This window comes from Berghia stephanieae, chromosome 7, assembly GCF_034508935.2.
Source record: "Berghia stephanieae isolate SIO BIC M18660-M18661 chromosome 7, UCSD_Bste_1.3, whole genome shotgun sequence".
In the NCBI taxonomy this organism is placed as follows: Eukaryota; Metazoa; Mollusca; class Gastropoda; order Nudibranchia; family Aeolidiidae; genus Berghia; species Berghia stephanieae.
In genome coordinates, this window is record NC_088366.1 from 32,778,271 (window position 1) to 32,797,363 (window position 19,093).

Genomic DNA, 19,093 nt, shown 5'->3' on the forward strand with positions numbered 1-19,093 from the left:
TATCAGCATTATTGTATACCATAACATTACATTCTCATGGCAAAGGACAAAAACAGACCTCTCTGTGTGTAGCTCAGAGCAGAAAATTGAATTTCAAAATAGAACAATGTGATCAATGTGAAAATAATCTCACATTAAGAATTGTGCTTTCTATTTCCTTTTTTAAAAAGTTCAAAGTAAATAAAAACAAAATACAGTGAAGAGCAGATATATCAACAATGCCGATATCTACATGACATCAAAGTCCCATTTATTTGGATATAAGTTTCGTAAATAAAGATCTAGTACATCAACATAAATTTTACCAAATAACATATATCAACATTGCAATCTACCAAAATTGGCAATCATTGGTCGGAACCTTGAGGTCAGTGGTGGAGTCTAGCCCAAACTGGGAACAGCATTTCTCGGTATGGATACCAGCACTTGGAATTCCCAATATTACTTGGTTTTCAACAAATAGGCTAATGAGAAATGCTCCCCACAATCACCCACTATGTGCAAGATAATATACCTGTCTTCACAAACTGCCTGGCCAATCCCATGGTCTGTCTTGAACTGAGTGTCAGTAAATGAGACTGAGACATCTTATCTTCCCTCTTTATCTTATATGCAGTACCGATGATCAGCTTCTCTGTCTCAAGAAATTAATGACAAGGTCAGTACCACAACTACCGGTACTCAGTCTCAATACCACTTGATACTAGTTAAGTCACAATTGATGCCTGATGCACAGTCAGATGAGGATGGTGCTCCACCATCGTGACAGTTTCAGGCCTCGCTGCTATAGCAGCTATCAAGACCCTCTGCTGCTTTTCACAACATATCCTGAGGGCATTTCCTTATCTTACATCATTGCCAGTGCTGAGGACAGGGTCTATAAAATGATTCCAATAACTGACTTTTTGGGGTCAAATAAAGTAAAATGTCATAAATTTCAAAATCCGCCCATTTCAAGTCAAATCATCCAAATTGACTTCCATTGTTGTTATCTTACATTTCGCATTTGTTTTCCTTTAATTCTTTGGAAGGACTGAAATATCAACATGACGCATTTATCAACATTCTTATAATGATGTCAATATACCCATACTCGACTGTAGCTACTTTTGAACATAAAATGATAGAATGATAGAGTTGAAAAGTTGCCCTCTTTAAATGAAAAAAAAGAAATAATAATAAATAAAAAAAATAAAAATTAAAAAAAACAACTTGTCTCCCCTTTACTTTTATTCATTCATAAGGTCGGCTGATTGTATCGTGTTTTAATCTCTACAGAAATGTTTTGAAGAGAATGTTTCCAAACCACTAAAATGGAACTTAAAACACTCTTACCTAGAAGCATAAAGACTTGACTGGTGTGATGGGATGTGCTGTTGAAAGATTTCGTGACAAACTTCAAGCACAATTCCTGTTTTTAAAAAAAACAAAAAGAAAGGATAGAATAAAATAATACATAACTTGCTTAATCAATTTAAAAAGTAACAGTCATCTCATACAGCACCAAGCCAGTTCTTTGTGTGCATATTCTCATGCAAAAGGGAAGCAAAAGTCGTGATGTCACACCTTCCTCTCTTCAAAACTCCTTGAATGTGTGTAATCAATCCTCCGGACATTGAATAAAACGTGAGTAAGTTACATATTGAATCATAAGGGCATAAAAGAGCGAGGATGGGTGATCTTTGATGATGACCAACATTTATTTATGCTCGAAAATGTGATGCCATCACTTAGAAACCAGAAAATCAGTTGCACATTGTATGTATCCAGTCCTTTAAAGGACTGGTCTCACACTTCTGAGGTATTTGGAACCAGTATTTTGACATCACACGATTATTTCCTATTACAATATATTTAAAAAACAAATATCCGAGCTTTTACTTAAGATGAAATAAAGAATGTTGTATTGATTTTCTAAATGAATTCATCTCACTGAAAGTTGTTCCTCAGAGTCTGCCATAGCTTCTAGAAGATTCTTGCGTAGCTGTGTCCAATGTCTGTTTTGCACTATTTCTCCTGAGATGATTTGATTCAGCTTCTGCATTGCTTCTCGTCTAGCCTGAAAAGTAGAGGTAGTGAAGTGATGGAATAAGTTGGAGGGGGGGGGGGGGAGGGCATGGGTGAAAGTTAACGGGGATCAATTTGCCTGAAAGACAGACCGGTGAAGCCAGTTTGCCAGGAAAAGATGCAAATTTAATTTTTTGCAATCTGCGACTCACCATTTGAGTGCCAACCTACCAAGAGAGAAAAGTGTATTTAATTCTATGACCCTAAAAGTGTTTTTTTTTAGCACCCCCCCCCCCCCCCCCCCCCCCCATTTTTTTTTTAAACAAAAGAAAAGACAACAGTATGTTACCCGCATACAAAAGTGCAAATATTGTGCAAAAGCAAAATTTATATAAAAGCTAACACCATGACCAAATCAAAATAAATGATCTTCATCATTCCAACACTCATTTGCAGCAATCTTTAGTGATTGCAAAAGTTTATGGAGACACTAAGATAGGTGATCCCTTTAAACTAGTATAAGGCTCAGATAAGGCTCAGAAACTGCAATACCTAGGGCTATGGCATTTTGAAACACCCCAAATAAATGATCAAGACGCTAACCATGGTAATAATAATAATAATAATAATAATAATAATAATAATAATAATAATAATAATAATAATAATAATAATAATAATAATAATAATAATAGATCTTTATTGTCCATAAATATGGCAATTTGTCATTTAGTTACACTTGTTATAACGTTAAATGATAACTGTAACATTGAACAGATATTTCACTCCTACTTATTTTCTCTCTCTCTCTCTCTCTCTCTCTCTCTCTCTCTCTTGTTTTGATGATATTGTTGGTATAGATTGTAGTTGCGATGATGATGCTGTGGTGGTAGTGGTTGTGGCAGTGCCAATGCTGTGATGGTGGTTGAAGCAATGGTGACTACTACTACTACTACTACTACTACTACTACTACTACTACTACTACTACTACTACTACTACTACTATCACTACTACTTCTACTACTACTACTACCACTACTACTACTACTACTACTACTACTACTACTACTACTTCTACTACTACTACTACTACTACTACTACTACTACTACTACTGCTTCTGCCACCACCACTACTACTATTATTTTTTTTAAAAAATGTCTTTCTTTAGGGTCCATTACAAGGTAAGCTGTAGTGTAGGCTGCAAACTGAGCTAATGCGAGGTGACTTGCTCAAGGCCAAACACCCCAGCGGATAATTGAACTCAGTACCTTTCGGGTACAAAGCAAAGACTGTACTGTTGAGCCATGCTGCCCCATACAACTACTATTACTATTACTACTACCTCTACTACTGCTACTACTACCTCTACTACTACCTCTACTACTACTATTACTACCACCACTACTTCTAAAACTACTATTACAACTACAACTATAATTTCTACTACTACTACAGTAGTCACCACTTCTCTGCACTCAATGCATACTGCACGATATTCCTGGGTGACGGAATTTTTCTCTATATAATATGTTTCCATAACTGCATGCAAGGTTCGGATAACTGCACGCTTTGCTTCGACCATCTTCTACTGTTCCCAACTGATATTTTTATAATTAGTGTAAATCGATGGCAATGGAAAAGCACTTTCACACATCAAAATTTATCAGGGACATATGATAGTGTCATAAAGTTATTACGAAGGTAAATTATGTGTTACTATACGGTGAATCTTCATCATTCGCCAGGCATGCGAGGTGTCATAATCATAACGTTAGTGAGAGTTTACACCACTCAGTCATCGTGCCTCCTTATGTAATAAGTTTTCATAACTGCACATTCTTTGTCGACAATCTTCTACTTTTGCCATCATATTTTCTTTTTTACAACCAGTGTAACAATGTAAAATACTTTCACACATCATAAATTATCGGGGACGTGTGATATCATGATGAATCATCATCATTTGCCTGGTCAGTCAAGGTGTCATAGCATTGTTGAGAGTTCACACCTCTCTGACAATTGCAACCTATTGGCAGTGCAAGCTTGCAATGGGTTGAAGCATTAATTATTTTATGGGGAATGTGTTGGGTAAACTATCGCATGTCATTAAAGCAATTGGCTGAGATGCAGGGCGAACTGCACTAATTAGTGCTTAAATCTGTCCCTCTAGGAAAATGCGGCCGCATTGCATCCGATGCGGCCGCATCCTGTGGCCTTCCACATCTGACTCCGCATCCATCAACAAAAAGCTAGAAAAAAAACAAAAAAATAAAAACTGCCTCTTTTTTTTTTACAGAAAATGTTGGCTTTGTATTTTTTTTCCTTGTAAATCATCTCTCTGTTATGTATTATTATATTTGTTATTTTCAATGTATAATGTAAGCATTTGAGTGTATTCCTCTTTGTTGGATTTTGTGCTTGTGTCCGGATGAAACTTATAGATGATCTCAAACTAAGTACATTGGTGGTATGCTCTTGGAATCTACATCTGATCCCGATTTGTTCCTAGTTCCCCTATGTCTTACTTTTTCTTGGGTGCTTTAATTGTAATTCTAGAACTTTTAACTATCCCATTTTCTTCCTCTTTACTGGCGCTGATATGACCTTAATGTGTTGCAAGCGCAGTAAAACCCTAAAAAAAAAACCAATAGTCTGGTATATATTTCTGCTTTTTAGTTGTTTTAATGAAAATGTAGCTTTTAAACCTATCAGTATTCATATTTATTGTGAAAATTAGATTTTGGGGGTTACAAAAGCACGCAAGAACATGCACAAATGTCGAATTTATGTCATAATGTATGGCATAATTTGCCTTTGTTTTGCATAATATTGGCATAATTTTGCCCCAAAAATGGCATAATTGTGTGGGTGGTACCAAATGCATTGTCTTATTGATTGGCTGAAATCAATGAATCAGTTTTCAATTACTTTTTCTGTATAAGTTATAAATATCATGATATCATTTTCGATCATTCAACTATCAACAACATGGCAACCAAGAACAAGAATATCACTATCGATGTTAAACTAAAAATCATTCGCGACTCGGAAGCAGAAAATCAACACAACTTTGCGAAAACTGTGGTGAAATACTGTGTTTCAAGATCCATCATTTCCAGATTATTTATTGACGTCCTTAAAGTCAGCAAGGATTGTCTTCCTTCAGATATCAGATTACTGCATGATCGGATAACTACATGCTTATCACCTCTCCCGGGCATTGTGCAGAAAAGCGATTACTACTGTTCTACCACCACCACTACTCCCACTAATATTACTATTTTTTTAAAAACAAAAAAACTTGCTTTTATATAGTGCAATATCCACTAAACATGCTCAAAGTGCTTTACAAAGCATTACAACAACTACTATATTGTCTTCTACTACTACTACTACTACTACTACTACTACTATTACTACTACCACTACTACTACTATTACTATTACTACTACTACTACTACTACTACTACTACTACTACTACTACTACTACTACTACTACTACTACTACTACTACTACTACTAGGTACACCAAACCAAATTTTGAGTTAAGAAAAAACCAAAAAGTCTATGTTTCATCACATAGTACTCAATTTTCTAAGAAGTTTGATACCAAAATGAGCCCTCTAACTCAATTATTAAGGAATTTACGCAATATTGAAGATTCGAAAAATATGCGCCTTCGCGCAACTTGCTCCGGTGTCAACTTTGCGCTATTGTAAAATGAAAAGTAATCAAACCACATACCTAAAACTTGCTAGACAGACAGACAGCAACACAGGGAACACGCCTATTTTTTTCCAAGCATATTAAAGAACTTTATTTTACTTTTAAAAGGTCTTGAAAATGGCTCCGAAGCCAATTTCACATAAAACGACAAGGGAGGTAAAAAAGAGCAATTTGAACGATTTTTAAAAATTCATTAAAAAATAATAAAAACATGTACATATTCATGTGATACATCAAATTAAAGTTCATTATCCATACAATGACAAAATGTAAATAGCCAAAGTATGCAAGCCACACATTGGTCATTAAAGAACATGAAGCAAGACTGAAATAATGAAATCACAAAAATTTCACCTAATAAAAAAACTCACAAATATGCAAAATGTCAGGATATACAAATAAAACACTCCATACGTACAGCATGAATAACGTACAATTCAGAAATAGTATGATCTCCTTAGTAAAATAAATTAGATAACTTCAGCAGCTTCAGACTAAGCTATGAAAATTGAGAGAGAAAAATAATCCGAAACCGAGAAATCACAACAAAAAAAATGCACATTAAATCATTAATGCTTGAAAAAGAAATTAAACTCAATCAGGCTATATAACTCTTCGCTTCTTTGATGGGTTCTCAATGTCACCAGAAACAGAATTTGATTTTAAAAAAGACTTTAAAGCATCCAACATAAAATCAACATCACCAAATCTTAAACTCCTTCCGCCCGACATACATTTATGAAAACGTATTTCACTCTTCAATATATCTTTTATCTTTGTCATTGAATAATTTTCAACTCTAAGCCTGTCAAATAAATCAATTACATCTTTATCTGTTCGACAGGGCCCACCGTGTAATTCAACATCTCGTTCAACCTTGGAAATATTCTCCATATCCTTTATCTGCTTATCAATCTTCTTCTGTTGATTCTCTACAAATTTCAATCTTATATCATTATCTACTTTATCTTTTAACATCTTACTCTCATTTCGCATTTTCTTCCCATGCTTTCTAGCTACTTTGAACATGAGCCCTTGCTCTTCAACAGACTTTTTAGATAAAAACGATATTGTTTTATTGCGTTTGACAGCATGAATGGTGGACCGATTATGGAGTGATGCATTTCTCCTTTTACTAATGTCATAATCGAAATCACCAAATGCACTCTCACCAACCAAATTTGTAAGAGGACAATGGCTCAATGTTCTTTTCATTTCATCACTGACATGAGCATAATAACCATCATTTAAAAAATCTTTCAACTGTCTCTCAGTAACAGAAGAAACATCTTTGCATAATATTTTTAACAAATCAATCATTACAACATTATTAAATTTGTCAATTTGACTATGTACCATATCAAATGCAGGGGATTTGGAAAAAGGGAGAGCATCTCCAAAAACAGATGTAAAAGAAATATCAAGTAATTCAGAGAGATCATCAGCCCATTTCTTAAAACAGTCATGCATCATTTGAACATACATAAAAAAATCAGTATACTTCACTGTATTACTCTTGACAAGAAACCAATAAGGCGAAGTGACTTTTAAACAAAATAGGGCAATACAACAAACCAATGACATTAACCTTAAATCTTGAAGGTCATGAGTAACACTCTTAATCAATAAATTTGGGTTATCATGTAAAATACCAGAAGTGAAAAAATTCAATAAATTGTCATGGTGGAATAAAATAGAAACAGCAGCTTCAAAAAAGCAATTAAACCTGTTGGACTTAAAACTAGGAATGGGAACAACATTGTGAGTATCAGAACAAAAAGTAATCCACTGTGGACGACATCCATTTTTCTGGTCACCCCTGGGACCCAACAAATTACAAGTACATCGAATTATTCTATTTGTCGCAGACTCTGAATCTTTGCTAAAAAATGAAAAGGCCCCATCTTTGTCCCTTCCTAAATACTCATCGTCCTGAGTGATCAACTTTCGTTCAAAAACTGACAATGTCTTTTCAAAGGCAGAACTAATTCCTAATAGAAAATGTGCATTACAATGCAAAAAACTGATCTGAAGGGAATCTCCAAGCTCAGCGTTTAGTTTATCTGTAAATTTATGACCAAAAAGAATATTGGGCGCAGCCCTATCAGACATGACACTAGTAATTTTAGAAAGAATTTCTCTTAAAATAATATCAGGAGAAATGGAGTACACATCTTTATAGCAATCAACTAAATTACTAATAACAATCATAGCAATATCCAAAAGAGTGTCAGAATTTTCAGTGGCAACAGGCAAAAACCCCAGATAAAAGGTTTCCTCACTATCTAAAGTGAACTGATGTCCCACTATCTTTTTCTGATCTCTTGATGTACCATCAAAATGAAACAAGGCATTTTCAGATTTTAAAACATTTTCAACAGTTTGCATATTTGAAAGGACAAAAGCCTCATCACACATGTTTAAAACTGTTTGAGCACAAGGTAAATTTTCAGAAAATACATAATGAAAAATATTGCTTGATACAATATCAATTACTTTTTTTACATTTTTAGCTGAGACACCTGTCTCACAAACTAAGGCGATGACAGCTTTCCTGACATCATCAGAATATTCATTATTTTTAGAATTTTTAATTTTAATTTCAAATGGATTAGCTTCTAAATTTTCATATCTGATGATCTCTTTCTGTAACTCATCTGTAAGGTATTTATTTTTTGACTTCATTTTCTGTAAGGACAAATCTTTCTTATTTAAATCACTGTGTAAAACAGATATAGTTGAGCAATAATCTTTACAAATTTTGTCATGCCCAGCTTTAATTTCTTTTAACTTTAAATCTTTTTTCTTTAATTCAGCTTCAAACTTTTCTTCTAATTTAGACACAGTAACTAAAGCTTTATCCTCAGCTGAACTAAGTTTCTCTTTCAGTCCTTTTACCTCCTCCAGTAGAGAAAATTTCTCCGATTGAATATCACGTAGTGCAGATTCAACAATTAGAAGTTTTTCATTCAAAGACTGAATCAAATGTAACTGGTCATCTTTCAGCTTTGGAGTAGTTGGAGTTGGACTAGATCGTAGTGGGGTGGGTGGGCGAGGCGTAGGGTGCTCTTGTAATGGCAATGATGAAGGCTGTAGATGTGAGGGTGGTTGTGGAGACGAAGAAAGGGAAAATTTTGATAGCAGAAATTGCTGAAGCCTTTCAGGATGTTTGGTCTTGTTGCTCCTGAGTCGTTCACTCTTTGAATGTTTTTTTAGGACACAAAAAAGTTTAGAATTGATGCTCAGTCCAGATAAATGACAAACCCATTGAGCCGTTGTGTTTGAACTTAATCCCATATCCCTCCTGGAAAGTTCAATATCAATAACTAATCCGTTATCGATGTGTTTCAAATCCAGTGAAGATGCAGGCGGAAAGGGCAATGAAGCACGGGTGATGCCAAAACTCGACAACTTATCCGAAATAAAGTCGAAGTCAACCCCACATTCCAGGAACGACAGATCATGCCGTTGCATGCAGAATCTCTGGTAAGCACGCTCCACTGCATGCCTTATCCGTGATCTGTGTGATGCAAGGTCTGGGGATATCCGTAGAAGACAGTCTTCAATCTGAAATCAAATTATTTGAAAAGATGAGACAATGGCAATACAACACAATTTTACATTGTCAATTGTTACCTAACTCTGTACCTTTCTCGTTAGCAATGCTTACTCATATGTACAGTGAATCCCACTAGGCACTGAAATGCACCAATACCCCTTCATATGATCCTCACCGATTTCTTCCTGTAACAAAACATCTTAATCTTAGCCAGCAAAAAAAAAAAAAAAAAAAAGCGGTCAGAGAACAACTGTCTTGACTTTGCTCACTTCTTGACAATGGATGATCACATGATAGCTTTGGGAAACTTCTCTGAAAAAAACGTGATTACATATAAATGACGAAATAAAAATATAGTCACCTCCTTCCAAGATTTTTTTGATGAGCAGTTCTCCGATTCCTGCTTCAAAAAATAAAGCTGTACAAGTAACTTCTGGTTCACTTTTATTGGTGGCAAATCTGGTCGTCTACCTCTCCCAGATACCAAAAAGGTATTTTTAAACCCTTGGTAAACATCATCATCTGAGGAAATATATCAAAATGAAAATTACTAATTTTATCATTAAAATCAAAATCTTCCTTACACAAACATTGAAATAGATACACGTTATTATTATCCCCAATAAATAAAAAATACCAAACAATAATCTGAATCTGATGAATAGGCAATAATTACAACATGAATATGAAAAAAAAAAAAGTCATTTGCCATGGTAATAGCTAGTAATAATAAGTACCAGGCAGTCTGGTAGCGCACAATTAATATTTGATCTACTGAAATTATATTGAAGGATCACAATAGTCATATAACTTTATAAACAAATCAGTCCACATCCAAATTATTGACAGGGGTCTGAGCCCATCCAAAGCAAAGTTTCATAACATAATTTTTTTTAAAAAAAAGCTTACTATTGCTGTAAAGTCACATACGCCTCTATAATAATAATAATTAATGATAATTTCTTAACCAATAACCTTAGAACGCATTCGAACTAAAACAAAACTAATGTGAATCTCGATAAGTTGTCCGCAATGGACTCGTCCGAAACCTGAATTGAGTGTCCGCCATTTTGAAATCAAGATTTCATCGCCACAAAAGTCTAGTGTATTAAGATGACAAAATACAGCTGTATTATTCATTAAAATAAAATTTAGATTGGTGTCATATAATATTAGATAACTGATTAAAGTCTTACTGGTATTTGTTTAGGGGAAAATATAACATAAAAAAATACAAAGTGCCACAAAGTTCCCAGTTGCTGGATACGAGGGAATACCGCAAGTGAAAGAATTTTAAAAGACACTGCGTTTACGATTTTGACAAAAAAAAACTAACTAATATAAAAAAAGCAATATTTTCAATGATCAGAAAGTAGATTTCAAACATATAACTTACCTATAATGAGCTTTGAATCCATTCTTGAATGAAATCAATCAATCAATCACACCTTGTTTACAACTAGTCGCGAGTCGACTAACGTCAACTCCGCTCCTTCGTTTGAATGACTTCGCCGGGCGGCCGGGCATGGTCGTTCTTTTTAAATAGCCAGCTTGCGGACGCTGTTCCATAAAATAGTTTCGAATTTTTACCATGAATAGAAAATTGAATACTTTTTCATTTCATGTAAGTTTCGTTTCAATGTTCTCATATTTCGGCATTTTTTTTGTCAAAAACTTCAAAAAAATCGATTTTTAGAGAGGAATATGATTTTATACAATATAAAATTATATACCAAACGAAAGAGAATTCAATTCTGCTTCAAATAACACCATTCATTTCCCGATCTCATAAACGGCGCTCGCAAGACATCCGGTTGAAAAAGATGAGGTCATAAAAACTGACCGTGAGCATTCCGACCAACCGTTTTCTACACATTTTTATTCAAATCTATTAATATTACTTATTGAACAAAACCATTTTCTTTTTTCCCTATCATAAAGAAAAAAGGATGATCTTTACAATGACACCAAGTGTAATGCATACATTTTACACATTATTTGAGAGTAGCAGTGTGAAAGTGATGAATTTTCCCGATTTTCATCATAATTTTACCCGATAGTGGCTGGTTTGGAGTACCTACTACTACTAAAAGATTTGTTATTCTCTATTGTCTTCTGGCACTTTCCTACTCACTTCATTTCTTGTTGTTATCAACATAAGTGCCTGCTCCACTCACTTCTCTAAATTAAAAATTCACCCCAAATACCGGAGCATACTCAATGTCTCAAACGTTTCCATGTTACATGTTTGTGTTGAGAACATTGGCTATTAAGCATAAATATGTGTGTGTGTGTGTTGAACCCGTGACCTCAAGAAGTCAGGGAGAGAAGGCTCTAATAAAAGACTAGGGTTAAAAGCCATTTTTAGGGGGGGATTGTGGATAGCTCATACGGTAGAGTCACATTCTCCCCGGCCAGGCGGAGTTGTCGTACCAGTAAGGTTGCTGGTTCGAGGCCCCATTGCCGCCTCAAAATTTTTATTCTCTATTGTCTTCTGGCACTTTCCTACTCACTTCATTTCTTGTTGTTATCAACATAAGTGCCGACCCCTTGTAAAGCACTTTTAGCACTTTTTAGTGGATAAAAGTTGTTGTTTTTTAAAAGATTAAACACAACTTTATCCTACCATATGCATGAGTGCAATTGACAACAGATAAACAACCTGCACAACTAAAAGAAAACAACAAACTTTCATTAAACAATCTTAAAAGCAAATAAGGATTTAATTAAGATTATTTTGAAGATAAAAAGGTCGTAACTTAATGCTGAAATGAAACTTTTCAAAACAAAAGAATTTAAGATGATTTATTTCAAATAACAATAGAAATCCTTCCTTCTTTTACCTGTAAACTCTGTGTCTTTGTCAACATACTTGCAATACTTTTTAGGTAGTCTTGGTTGAAAATCATCACACTACCCTTTAGATTGTAAAAAAAAATGTAATAATAATAGAACAAAACATTAAAACAAAGATACAAACAGAAAATCAAACAGTTATCGAGCATATTTCCTAACGGCTAAAAGCTTTGTTCAATTAAGATCAAAATGGTCCTTAATTATTATTTTTTTTTAATTATATATATCAGTGATAAAAAAAATTATAAATTTAAAAAATAACTTTTAAAAATATGCCTTTTCAATCCCAATCTATATTTCGATCTCTTAAATTCATAAAGTTTTATTTATGGCGATTTCTGGATAAAACTGCAAGGTAAAACAAGTCTGTAAAAATCTTGACATTCTTTGAAACTGAATTACTATATTTAGCATTAATTAACCAATCACATGACTTAGGAAAAGACAAACAGCTTTAATTGGCAATTACATGAAACAATATCTCACTCCATTCATGAATAATAATAAATTTGAAATGGATCAAACATTTAATGTGAATGATAAAAAAATTGCCTAAGCTCTCGCAAAAAAAAAAAAATAATAATAATAATAAAATAAGAAATGCATGCAATAAATTTGCGATATAAAATACAATGAATCGTGTTTTGTTTTTTTAAGGAACTTGCACCATTCACAAGATAAAAGGGTATGCTGAAAAATACAATATCCATTTTAACAGAAAGAAAAAAAAACATGCTTTAATGACTTGAGTATCTTTTATTTAGCATGTGTCAGGTGCAAGAACTAAAAGTATGAGATTGTTTGGTAAATATCCTAAAAATATATTAAGACTGATTAAATCATTGCAAGCAATTTTCATTTGCATAATGAAATAAATAATATTTCTTTAAAAATAGAAAATGCATCAATCTTTGAAGAGATCTACTGAACCATCAATCTGAGCAAAGTTACATCTTTAAAGGAAATTGGGTTTAAGATTTCTCCAAGGGAAATATTTAGCGATTGAATCAGCTAGCATACTTTTCTACAACGAGCTCAAAATAATGTATTGTTAACTTGCACCTATTTAGTCATAGGAGTACCCGTATAACCTATATCATCGTTCATCTAATTTATATGCAGCGCTCATTACAACATACGAACAGTCTACCAAAAAAAATAATAATAATAATTATAAAAAAGTGAAAATATTTTGATGAGTGATATATATTCTGAGGCTAAAAATAAACGACTAGCTCAATGAAAAAAAAAAAGAAAGAAATGAAATAGAAGAATAAATATTAATCAAAAATTGCAGCTGATGTCATGGGTATAATAAAAGAGTTTTTAATTTTTTTGGTATTTGAAATATTAAATCCATTATGAGGGCAGCTTCTCAGGTTGAACTGCAGATGGACACTTGTTTGGAATTCTAAATATAATAGCGCAAATATTCTATAATCCTTATGGTTAGGATCTGGGGGGAGGAGAGGGGGCATCGCTCTTTACAAATTAAGTTACAATTTTCATTTTCTTTATTAAGATTAAGTGCTTGAATTCTTTCACTAGTGTGTAATGTGACTCAATCCAGCAAATAAATGTAATTCCTGACAAACCTCTAGTTAGGGTAAAACTTCTTGGAATTATGGGCCAATCTATCCTTTAATACTTTTCATAATTTACTTTTGCAGCTGCAGTGTAAATGAAGTAAATTTGAGCCTCTCATTCCAGGTTCTCATTGATGAAACCATCACTTCTTGGCTGAATAATCTTACTTTGTGTTAAAACCAAGTATCTAAAATTATTGATTTACTTGTCCCCCCCCCCCCCCCCACCCCCACCCCTTTTGGAAATGATATACAGTGCATAATATGCAGGACACAAGCAGGACACTGATACGTTAAGGCAATATAAAAAACAATGGATCATTCCTTTCAAAATACTTTTCCTCAGAAAGTAAGAAGTTATGACAACAAGCGCTGGTTTTATATAACATATAAAGCATGAACTTGCTATGCAAAGAAAATAATACAGAAACAAACCGAAGCATGCATATACAATGTAGTACCTGATGACAGTAAAAAGCCTTTGTATCTTAAATAAAAAGTGACTTGAAACCTTTAGATTTGTGTCAAACAAAACAAAGTAAAATGCAAAAAACATTATCTGTCTGTACGTTTTCTGTAGAACTCATACAAAAAAAAATATATATGATGAGAATATTGCTATCTGCCATTGTAGGCATTAAGTGAGCAAATTTCGATGAGGATCAATTTAATATATCGCATTTAAAGCATCTTGTATAAATCAGAAACCGCGCAAAATGCTAATTTATTGCAAGAAGTATTATCATTAAATCTTACACTTGTGTGGTTTCAGAGAGTTCATTCTAAGATCTTTCTGAAAACTTTTCTACTAAAGTCTCTATCTGTTCCATGACACAGGTTGTCTCAAATTGTCAGGACGATAAACACTTAATATAATAAATAACCATGCAATCCTCAAGTGAGATATCGATAAATTATAATGTAAAATTAGATGTTTAGTACTTAATCAATTAATCAAAGAGTATGGTGCTGCCAATAGTCTATAATGCAATTATAACTAATGTGAAGAAACACTGAGCTTCAATAAATAACATAAGGCAAATGGTTATTGATGATTCTGGTTTCATCTTTATCAAAACAAATTGTTAAATAGGTAAGAAAACTGGACAAATTAATGATGTGAAGAAAAAAATAAACAGATAAATTAGGCACAAGTCATTGCTGTGTTTACATCAAAGACAGGGAGGTGATAGGGCAATGAATTATTGCGCGTTTGACTAGAATTGATTATTTGAGATATTATATCTCTTATATCAATTCCGGTCACTCCTTATTCTCCTCCCATCTATTGTATCACATCTTCAAACCAAATTTTCACCAGCTGATACCACACTGCTTCGTCTTGACATAATATGGTCAAGGATGTAAACACAACAATATCTCTTGTCCTTTTTTTTTTTAATCACCAACTTCCATTTGTTCCAGTTTTTTTACATGCTTAATCATATCATAAGAAAGGGGAAATCTGAAACATCAACATTTATTTGTCCTATGTTATTTATTGAAGATAAATATTTTTTCACACTTGCTTTATTTGGATTAAAGTTTGAGACAGCAAATGCTGATTATAATGCAATAACAGACTGATTACGTCTCAAAATGTATGAAGAAGAATTCCATAATATGAATTCAAATGAAATAAATAATGCGATTTTGTATAACCATCAATTAAAAGATATTGAATAAAGAATTTAAAAAGATTAACTTGCATTTTTTAAAAAACATTTTTAAAACCATAAAACAGAAAATGAATGAAAGATGCAATAACTTTCGTTTTATTTCTCCCTTGAAAGGGAATGTGTGACAGTTGATATCTCAGCTATTTTTATACAACATGGAATTCTTCGATAGTGATATTTCAAAAAGAAAAAAAGACAGTCAAATTCAATCCTATACAAGCATTTAATGTTTAGTATTAGTAAATAAAACGATCTAACTTTTGTTCTATTTAATGCCTGTTATTTACCACAATTACAATGATATTTTAATTTCATTTAAGTTTAAAACGGGTATAGCAATGACTGTCTTTTTTCCAAATAAATATAAATCTACTTCTGCAGCTTTACTTTTTTCCAAATAATAAACTTCTTGTTGCTTGAAAAATAAAACAAATTATAAAATAAAACTGTAGAAAATTTATACAGAATTGGAAATTTGTCTTAGTAATGGTAATTAGGTCTCCCTACAAAACTCATTATCTCAGACCCCTAATGTACTTTAAGTTCCTTACTATGTTTTCATTCTGCTTTAAACATATAACGATTTACTTAAACAATGAGCCACTGCAACTGACCTCCAATTCTTATCCGATTATTTTTCCAATTATTTAAAAATTCTAGATCAAAGCTGCAAAGTAGATTTTCTTGAACAGTACATACAAAACACAACATGAAAAGCATACAGACAGCTGGCGCTAACCTGGTCATACAAGCTATTAAATGAAGATACCTCCTCGTCATCAGTTACCAAAGGTGTCCTTCTTAAGTCTTCCCCATCTAACCCACTCCGACCCACCCCAAATTCTGACTCAAAATTATTGAGTAGATGGTCCACTGCATCGCCGATATTTCTACCAAGTCTTTTCTTCAATTCACCATATCTGATAAGATGACAAATTCAATAATACATCATTTCAAATATAAAACAATTCAACAAAAGCTGTAAATAATGAGATGAAAGAAATAATTTGGAATATAATTATTCAATGATGCATCATAATTAATTTCAACAACAATCTGATATATTCTGCATGATTTTTCATAAATTATCCACATTTACAAGATAATAAAAATGTTGCTGCTTTCAGCTGGAAGGAAAAAATAATGATAAGTATTGAATTGTAAGCTTCAATTTAAAAAGATAGATATTGTGGACGTTTTGGGTAACCCCTTTATCAAAAATTTACTAAGTAACTACAAGCTGCTAGAAGTTATAGAAGGTTATACAAAAAAGGAACGTAACAACCAAAAAATTGCAGAATATGTCACTCAGGCTGTAAAGCTTGATTTTTAGCCAACAATTAAATAAAACACGATATATGTGGAATCAAGAGAGAAAGGAAAATAGGAAAAAGGTATCAGTCCACATCCTTCATCTCGACAAGAAAGGTAAGTCCTTTTCCACTATCTCTCTGGATTCTGTGCTCTGTATTGCCATTTTTATTGTTTTATCTTTGATTAGAGAAAGGTTTTGAGCCCTAAATGTACCTAGTTACTTATTTTGTTCCATATTTTTTCTGTGAACATATAATACGAATTTTTAAATAATAGAGAAGAAAACAGCTGCAAGTATTTCTCACTGTTTAGACTGTATGATGAGATCTGTGATTTGTGACACTAGACTTTCCTGACTGCCAGAGTCTATGTGACCTGCTGTGGAATATCGTTCAAGCTCATCATCAATTAGAGGACTCAGAGTCTCCTCCAATTTCTTTTTCAATGCTTTGATAAAGTCATGTCTGAAAAACAGAAATAAGATTTTTTTATAGATTTGATTATAACTTTAATCAATGAAATCCAACCATGTGCAATCCCGGGGAGTAAAGAAAATCTAAAATTGCAGGATTCAAACATCACTCACATACACCCAGAATACAAAATGACAGATTTTAGCCTCATAGAAAAAAATCGGGGTATGAGTTTTATTTGTATAATGTCCAAGTGCTATTAAATCATGAGATTAAAACACTTGTTGTGCATCTTGCTTGCTAGAGGAGAAGTCTGAATCATACTTTGATTCTATCCATTTATTTAACACTAGTATTACTAGTATAGCATGCATTACTATGTGTTTTTAAACAATCATGAACTAAATGACGCTATTTCAAAACAATTTCTTCTTTTTAATGCAATATACCAAAAGTAAAAAATGTGATATGTTGAATTTTTTATTATTCCTTGAATCAAAACAAAACCAACCCCCCTCCTCCCTCCCCACCCCACAAAAAAGAACCCCAAAAAACAAACAAACAACAACAATAGTAATAACTTTAAAATGATGTCATAAATTTTACTGCATAAGGCAATAAGATTTCTAGTTCTGGTAAAAGTAATAACAATAATGATAATATTATACTTACTTGTGGAAGTTTTCATCATTTTCTTCTAAGTGTAATAATGTATCCTCTGCTTGATCCAAACTACCTGCATCGCGTATAATATGTTCCCAACTGGTCACCAACTCACGCAGACCTCTCTTGAGATCATCTCCTTCTAATCCACGCATTGACATTGTTTTGTAATTTCAGATCATCATGTCAAAACATCAAATCTGGAAAAAATAACCAACATTTGAATAATACAAAAAAAACAGAAATTAAATGCACTAATCATTCTCACTATTCTGTATCTGAGGTGACAATCTCTCTCTCTCTCTCTCTCTCTCTCTCTCTCTTATATATATATATATATATATATATATATATATATATATATATATATATTCTGGTGAGGAGAGTGATAATTTTACTTCAGAATATGATTAAGAATAATATCTAGCTAGATCTTAGTTGAGATTTTCAAATGACTTTTCTAGAAATAGCACAATGTCTTTATGATACAACTTAAATTTTTTGGCACCGTATCTGTAACATTATCAAAGTAATATAAAGCCATAACTTGCCATGACAGCTTTTCTAAAATTTTAAAAACCTTGGTATGTCAGTCTTCACTAACACTAACACTATTTCAGTGCAATTTACTGTGGCAGTTCTAGCACTGCAAGACAAAAAGTTGGTAGTGGTAAATAACGCCATAGTACCAAAACATTACAGGCCCAAAAACAAAGTTTAAAAACTAATTTCACCTTACAGTGAGACTATCGGCAGCCACCGGACTAGAGTTAATGAGTTAACAAAGTATCACAAAAATAGGTTCGAGTAGATTCGACGAATATCAGTGGAGACTACAACAATAGCAACCACACATTGCACTATTAAACACAATTTAAGTGATATGATAATGAAGGACATGCTATTACTATCATATGATGAATTATTATAGGGCAAAACATACTTCTTTTTATAAAATCAAGAATGCAAAAAGGTTAAATCATACATATTGATGGATATTGTTTTGTCAACATCCGCCATTTTGGACGCTTCCTTCGTTTCTACGCATTCTTGTGATTATTTCCGGTCAGGTAAAATTCGTAATTCGTATCCAAAATAAATGGGCAAAGTTCTATAGATCGTAGGTTCAGAACAAAATTGTTCTTTTTGTTGGCTATGATATCTTGTTTTGAACTCGCAGATAATTGTTAAAAGAATTAGCAAATACTATTCTGGAAAAAAGGTGGAAATTAGAGTTTGAGTATTTTTAAACTCAGAAACAATTCAGTAACAGGAGCAATAATAA

At 33.0% G+C, this 19,093-nt stretch overlaps 2 protein-coding genes across 2 annotated transcripts in view; both read right to left on the reverse strand.

Moving 5' to 3' along the window:
• The window catches only part of LOC144976532 (protein broad-minded-like), a 65,528-nt gene extending 46,684 nt beyond the window's left edge, over positions 1-18,844 (reverse strand). The window contains exons 1-7 of the mRNA XM_078920823.1: positions 18,752-18,844; positions 17,818-18,008; positions 17,038-17,196; positions 16,158-16,338; positions 12,141-12,215; positions 1,934-2,059; positions 1,336-1,411 (exon numbers count right to left, since the gene is read on the reverse strand). Of these exons, the coding sequence (XP_078776949.1) occupies positions 1,336-1,411; positions 1,934-2,059; positions 12,141-12,215; positions 16,158-16,338; positions 17,038-17,196; positions 17,818-17,969 (769 nt within the window). The 5' untranslated portion in view covers positions 17,970-18,008; positions 18,752-18,844. The remainder of the gene's footprint in view (positions 1-1,335; positions 1,412-1,933; positions 2,060-12,140; positions 12,216-16,157; positions 16,339-17,037; positions 17,197-17,817; positions 18,009-18,751) is intronic.
• LOC144977095 (uncharacterized) lies at positions 2,816-10,801 on the reverse strand. The gene is made up of 3 exons (XM_078921892.1): positions 10,694-10,801; positions 9,659-9,819; positions 2,816-9,305 (listed from the first exon to the last, which is right to left on the reverse strand). The coding sequence occupies exons 1-3, from the start codon at positions 10,713-10,715 to the stop codon at positions 6,342-6,344; spliced, it is 3,147 nt and encodes a 1,048-aa protein (XP_078778018.1). The 5' UTR covers positions 10,716-10,801; the 3' UTR covers positions 2,816-6,341.
• Positions 18,845-19,093: the final 249 nt, after the last annotated feature.